We start from the raw sequence: 7624 nt of genomic DNA, 5'->3' as shown, positions 1-7624 counted from the left end.
CACCTCTTCACGAAACTGAATGATTTGACTTGATTTGGGATGGTAAAAACTACAAAACACAGCAAAGAAAACCGAACTGTAATCATCGCCAACAAAGCCACACGACACGCGAGGCACTAGGATCGACTGAAGTGGACTGATAAAGCTGGGCCTTGGGGAAGTTAAGAGCGCTTTCGATGTACACAGAGTATACACAGAACTCTTCGCGTACTCGCTGTGTACAACAAACATGGCGCAAAGCGATGCGCAATGGTGGCATTTACATCGAGCCGTCGATCGATCACACGCTGATAGGCCAGGATATGGATCCCGAAATGCTTGCTCGAGTGGTGTTTGATAATGTGGTACGTACAAGAAGACCCCATATACGATGGAAAGAGCTAGCCACTGCTTTACACACTCTCTCGACAAAGTAAGGCTGTGATAATAAGTTCCTGATAAGCTTACCATCCCGGACTGGCCGGACTCTCTTGGGGGGGTTGCGCTGTACTGCCGGGACCTGATGGGCGGATCAAATCGATTGGATCGATTAATATTGAGTGAAGTGGCCACCACAGTGAACATATCAAAACCGGACCGGTTGCTGGTATCTTCTCAACTGGACGCTTGTTTGGTTCACCTTTTAGTCTACATACGCTCCGCTATCAGTTAAGTATGTAACTGTTTCTTTCGTTGTGGTTTGTTTTGATTTCCATGGGACCACGGGTCCCGCACAGGCTAGACAACAAAGCCTGTCGGGCCAATTTGGGCTCGAAGTTGATGAGTTGGTAATTTTTAATCCAAATAGTGATTAGCGCCAACGTGGAACCAATTGGGCCACTTTTTCAGTCCATATCATCATTATCGGTGCGCCATTTCACTGGCTCACTCGTAATCTCGCTCTACGCGTTGGTGTGGCAGCAGGATCGATTTATTGCCTTTGGTCTTGGAGGGGGGGGGGGGGGGTTGTCTTAATTGGCACGAGCGAGTTTTACTGAACAAATCTGTGTACTTTTATAGTGTAAACAGATCGTAAAGATAGTTTGCAGATGGATCTAAAGATGGATGGATCTTTTTGTGTGTGCAATCCACAAACCACTCTCACAACATTAATTTGGTTTTGTGCGCGTGTTTGTGAAGTGTTAGAGTAACAAGGGTGGTGTGTGTGTGTGTGGTTGTGTGGAGGTGTCTTCCCAGCAAGTATATTGCAATGTGGAGTAGTTTATAAGGTTCCAACATGTATTATGCCCTACCTAAAGTCAGTGCAAACTCTCAATTGTATTGTTATTTGTTTGCTTATAACATTAAAATTTGCATTTTATAATTACACATTGGATTTATGTGTACAACGATGATACAAAATTTATAAAACCACCTTAGTAATTGCTTATTGATGGTACTAAAGAAATGGTATCAAAAAGAGTTCCATAAAAGTCAAACATGTTGGTTCGGGCTGTTATAAATCAGAAAAAAAACGTTCAGGTGATTAAATGATGAGCATCATACGCAGTACACTAACCCAACCAAAGTTTATGAAACAACGTTTGGGAAAAGAAGCATAAATTTTATACAGTGAACAATGTAGTGGATAGCGAGGCATGTTAAGCAGTTTACTGAATATTCCTTTGAATACGTCACAAAACACAATTATTCTTACCGTGCGGCCAGACGAGGTGAAATATACAGCGAAATGAACTATTTGACAAGCGAAATATTTGACAGGTAAAGCTAAAGGGTTGGGACAGATACAACATCCGCTTTCGAATATCACTTCAAAGGAGTACCTTCTTAAGCGGAAAATTTACAAATAGAAAGAAATGATGAACTGTTGACTGAAAATTAACGATATTCTTGATATTGAAGTTTTTTAATGGATTTAGTTGCAATTTTGTACACGTTATTTGTTTATATTGCACATCAGCTGGTTGCTGTGATGCGTTATCTGACAGATATTTTACCTGTTAAATAGTTCATTTCGCTGTATTTTTCACCACATCTGGCCTTGCAGTTACATTATTACATGCCTCCACCATTTATCTATGGTTTAAAATTGCCACATACAGTCAGAATTCAATAGTTGAACGGTTTTTAGTTGAACGCTCGATAGTTGGCTGACAACTCAATTAAAAAGCATGCGTTTGTATGGGAAAACCGGTTTTTGAAAATTTCACAAAAATCTCATGGCTTGCCGAGAAAAATTTCATAAAATTTTTGTATGGAAAAACGTGCCAACTAAAAAGCACATATTCAATAGTTGGCAGGGAATCGAAGTTCAACCAATGAGTTCAGACTGTAGTCTTAAAATATCTGAAACACATGAAAAAAGTGTAAAATAAAAGTTGATGTTTTAGCTATTTTGACACGCGGGGTAAAATGGGCATAGCCCTGGGGCATATGTAAACAAAAAGTGAAACCAAGGACTGTGTACCAAAGTCTATATAATACAGAGGTTGAGTCGTCCAGAACATTTGATCAAAAAGCGTGGGAAAGTTTTGACAGCTGGATGAAAAAGCTTCAATAGTTTCATCGTAGCATACATTGAGGTTTTAGTTGTTGTGCATGCTGTGGTCTGAAAGCATTTTCGGCCATTTTTACATCGTTTGTTTGTAATATTTGTTGCATAGTAACACGCATAACGCAGTAACATTGCAAGACTCGATCAGAGTACACATTGAGTGAATAAAGACGATTCCATTCTGAACTAAGGAATAAAGCAGTTGTGTTTTTCTCAAGATATATTCCCTGCGACATATCATTTTGGCGACGAGGATTATTACTGAACCCGGAACCCGAAGCTCACGAGATTCTGAAGCTAACGAGAATTAGCGTCAAGGATGAACAATGAAAACCTTGAAACCGTTATCAACCAAATGGCTCAACTTCTTCAACAGATGGCTGCTTTTAAAACTAGAAGTCCTGACGAAATCCTTGAATCTTTATCGAAAACCATCGAGGAGTTTCGTTTCGATGAAGAAAACAACATCACTTTTGAAAAATGGTATGTACGTTTCAAAGACCTTTTTCAAAACGATGCCAGCAGTTTGAATGACGAGGCGAAAGTGCGACTTTTGCTGAGGAAGCTGGAAACGTCCGCTCACAGCCGGTATGTGAATTACATTCTTCCGAAGCAACCGCATGAAAATTCGTTTGAAGAAACCGTCAATATTCTCAAAAAAATCTTCGGAAAGCAATATTCGGTGTTCCACAAAAGGTACCAGTGCTTGCAGATAGTGAAATCTGCATTAGAAGATATCATCACTTACGGCGGAAGAGTGAATAAGGCATGCGAGGATTCTGAGTTCGAGAATTTGAAATTAGACGATTTCAAATGTCTAATTTTCATTTGCGGACTGCAAGCTCCGGAATTCTCGGATATCAGAGCAAGACTGCTATCTCGAATAGAAAACGCGACGCCGGAGGCTAAAGTGAACATTCAAACACTAATGGCAGAATTTCAACGGCTTATCAATCTGAAAGCGGATACAACGATGATCGAAAATCAATCAAGATCGAAGCATTCCGTGCATGCAGTTTCAGAGAAGAAACCGTATCGTTTGCCACAGCCTTCCCGATTCGACAATTCAAAAGATCAGCGTCAACCGAAATCAGATTCGAATACTGTCCCTCGTACTCCTTGTTGGCAATGTGGAAAAATGCATTTTGTACGGGATTGCAATTTTACAGATCATCTCTGCAAAGTGTGCAAAAATGTAGGCCACAAGGAAGGTTACTGTAAAGCCATGAGATCAAAATCTTCAAACAACAACACATATCAAAAGAGTGAGAAGAATCAAAATCAAAATCAAAAGAAATCTCAGGGAATTTTCGTTAATCATGTCACGAAAAACACTGCTAAAAGGAAATTTATCTCTATCATAATCAATGGCATAACTACATCACTCCAACTGGACTCCAACTGTGCATCGGGAGAACAACTCAAGCTTATCGGTGAATTCGAATGCGAGGTTATCCTTAATGCGATTACAGAGAAATGTGTTTGTTTTGTTACATCATCACCAGTCCTAAATGTTATAGGTATAGATTGGATAGATAGGTTTAATCTATGGGCAATTCCCTTCGATGTACTGTGTAAGAAAGTTTCATCAGCATGTCCAAAGGATCGAATAGTACAGCTTCAATCGAAATATCCAACAGTTTTCGATGATTCGCTTGGACATTGCACAAAAACGAAGGTGAAACTGTTTCTGAAGCCCAATGTAAAACCAGTTTTCTGTCCAAAACGACCAGTACCATTCAATACTATCGCTCTTGTGGATGCGGAACTATCAAGACTACAATCACTAGGCATCATCACACCAATAGACTTTTCGGAGTGGGCTGCTCCGATAGTAGCCATTCGCAAGCCTAATGGTAAAGTTCGAATTTGTGCGGATTATTCGACGGGGCTTAACGAAGCTTTAGAGTCAAATCATTATCCTCTACCTACTCCTGAAGAAATTTTTGCACAGTTGAACGGAAGTGTTGTATTCAGCATAGTCGATTTGTCCGATGCATACCTACAAGTAGAAGTAGAAGACGAATCTAAACACCTTCTTACGATCAACACACATAGAGGTCTTTTTCAGTTCAACCGTCTCGCACCGGGAGTCAAATCAGCACCTGGAGCTTTTCAAAGACTAGTTGACGGTATGATTGCTGACATTCCTGGCGTTAGAACATTTCTAGATGATGCTATAATTTTCGGTAAAACTTGGGAGGCACACAAGCAATCATTAGACACATTTCTTCAGCGTTTAAAAGAATATGGCTTCCACGTCAAGCTGGAAAAATGTCATTTCTATCAAACTGAAATTGTCTATTTGGGGCATGTGGTAGATCGCAACGGCATACGTCCTGACCCAGAGAAGCTGAAAACCATCGCATCTATTCCAGCACCAACGAACATTTCCGAATTAAGATCGTTCTTAGGAGCTGTGAATTTCTACGGCCGATTTGTGAGAAACATGCATGAACTCAGACACCCGTTAGATCAATTGCTAAAGAAGGATACGAAGTGGAAGTGGAATTCGGATTGTCAGACATCGTTCGAAAAATTCAAGAAAGTACTGCAATCTGACTTACTGTTGACACATTATGATCCGAATCTTCCTATCATCGTTGCAGCAGATGCGTCTAGCACCGGCGTTGGCGCAGTCATTTTTCATAAATTTCCGAACGGATATTTGAAAGCCATTCAACATGCTTCAAGAACATTAACGTCTGCAGAACAAGGCTACGGACAACCGGAAAAAGAAGCTCTGGCTCTTACTTATGGGGTAACCAAATTTCATAAGTACTTACTTGGTCGGAAATTTACTCTTTTAACCGATCATAAGCCTTTACTATCCATATTTGGTTCAAAAAAGGGAATTCCTTTGCACACAGCAAACCGACTCCAACGGTGGGCATTGATGTTATTAAACTACGATTTTACCATCGAATATGTTTCAACCACCGAGTTTGGGTGCGCTGACATGCTATCAAGGCTAATCGACCGTTGCAAGCAACCAGAGGAAGATTACGTTATAGCTTCGATTTCACTTGAAGAGGATATTCAAAACGTCATGCACGAATCATTGAAACAAGTACCAGTATCATTTGCTGACATTCAAAAAGCAACAAGATTGGACGAAACACTGCAAGCTGTTTTGAAATTCATCCGGGAAGGCTGGCCGAACGAAGCGTCGTCAATCAAAAATCAAGACATTCGTTCGTATTACACACGAAAAGAATCGTTAACGCATGTAGATGGATGTATCTTGTTTCACAACAGAGTTGTTGTTCCAAACATTTACAGGAAAAAGGTACTTCAACAATTCCATCGCGGTCATCCTGGAATGGTGCGAATGAAATCCATTTCTCGAAGTTTCGTTTTCTGGCCGGGAATGGATGTCGATATCGAAAACTTTGTCCGGCGTTGTACTTCATGTTGCACTGCTGGCAAAGCACCAATCAAAGAAACACCTGAATCTTGGCCTGTGCCGGAAAAGCCATGGTCACGGGTACACGTGGACTATGCCGGTCCTGTAGATGGCGTGTATTTTTTGGTTGTAGTTGATCCATACACAAAATGGCCAGAAGTATATGCAACCAAAACTACAACAGCAAAGACAACTATCAAGTTTTTAACGCAATCATTCGCAACGTTTGGTGTTCCAGAAACTATAGTCTCTGATAATGGTACCCAGTTCACCAGCTTTGAATTCCAAGCATTTTGCAAACAATTGGGTATTTGTCACATCCGTACTGCACCATACCATCCGCAGTCAAACGGTTTGGCAGAACGTTTCGTGGACACACTAAAGCGTACATTGCGAAAAATTCGAGCAGGAGGAGAGACTTTAGATGAAGCTTTGCAGACTTTTTTGCAAGTTTATCGAACCACACCTACACCAGATAAGTCTCCAGCTGAATTGATGTTTCAGCGGCCTATTCGAACAGTTCAGTCATTATTACTACCTCCAGTTTCACGGTCACGAAATGAAAAGCCAGAAGCTGGTAGAAAATTCTTCGATCCTGGAGAAGCGGTTTATGCCCAAGTCCACCGCAATAATTCCTGGGAGTGGAAACCGGCATCAATAGTCGAACGAGTCGGTAGAGTGAATTACAACGTGTTTTTGGAAGACAACCAGCGAATTATTCGCTCACATGCAAATCAACTGAAGAAGCGTCTACAGGAGGAAACATCGTGTGGAAATAGAAATTGTCACGACACTGGAAATTTGTTAACTATTTTCTTTGACGAATTTGAATTGGGAACTCCACAGGCAGTTGAAAACTCAATTGAAATGACTGAACAAGAACATTACTATTCAGCTGATGAAGAGTCCGCTGAAGAAATTGAAGGAGAAAATTGGCAAACATCATCGTCCACAGTTACTACTCAAGCCACTCCACCGATGCCTGCATCTTCTGCTCAACCCGTGAAAGCGGAAAGACCTCGAAGAATTCGTAGGCCACCAGCCAGGTTTGAACCGTATTGGTGAATTAAGGGGGGAGATGTTGCATAGTAACACGCATAACGCAGTAACATTGCAAGACTCGATCAGAGTACACATTGAGTGAATAAAGACGATTCCATTCTGAACTAAGGAATAAAGCAGTTGTGTTTTTCTCAAGATATATTCCCTGCGACATATCAATATTGTACTTTAAAAAGTTGACGAATATCAAGAAAAGATAGAATTATAGTACGATTATTGATTATAACAAAATCAGTGCCCAAAATTAGGACGAAATCATGTGCAGCTCAAGAGGGTCAAAGCTAAGAGGCCAGATTTCTGATTGTGGTCATTTTTAAGAGATGAATTACTGAAAAAAACTACTCCATGCCACGTTCATGAGAAAGAATTGTATAGTTAAACTTTAACTATAGTTTTGAGTTTTGTTAAAGTTTTGAGCACAAAATGCACAATTAGCCCTAAAAAGTGTATGGTTGTTTGGAATCGTTTGTGAACGCTTTTTCATCTAACTGTCAAAAATAAGCTTTCAAAATGGTGGACCAAAATCGAGCTATGCATCGACCTCTGTATTATATGGACTTTGACTGTGTACAAACGAGGTCAAGTAATATAGAACGATTTGACAAGTAGCCAAAAGTTCGTTACAGGCAGTTTGACATCTAAGAGCCCTTTTCGATTCTAAT

At 40.4% G+C, this 7624-nt stretch overlaps 1 protein-coding gene across 1 annotated transcript; it reads left to right on the top strand.

Moving 5' to 3' along the window:
* Positions 1 to 2588: 2588 nt before the first annotated feature.
* On the top strand, positions 2589 to 6965 carry LOC133392699 (uncharacterized protein K02A2.6-like). Its single transcript, XM_061653342.1, has one exon. It carries the CDS (start codon positions 2814 to 2816, stop codon positions 6963 to 6965), a length of 4152 nt encoding a protein of 1383 aa, XP_061509326.1. The 5' UTR covers positions 2589 to 2813.
* Positions 6966 to 7624: the final 659 nt, after the last annotated feature.

Source organism: Anopheles gambiae, chromosome 3 (assembly GCF_943734735.2).
Source record: "Anopheles gambiae chromosome 3, idAnoGambNW_F1_1, whole genome shotgun sequence".
Lineage (NCBI taxonomy): Eukaryota > Metazoa > Arthropoda > Insecta > Diptera > Culicidae > Anopheles > Anopheles gambiae.
The sequence above is the reverse complement of the archived record's forward strand: the minus strand, read 5'-3'. Positions and strand labels throughout refer to the sequence as shown.

Bases quoted from the DNA above. Each gene is read 5' to 3' on its own strand.
- LOC133392699 (XM_061653342.1), top strand. From the start codon at position 2,814: ATGAACAATGAAAACCTTGAAACCGTTATCAACCAAATGGCTCAACTT.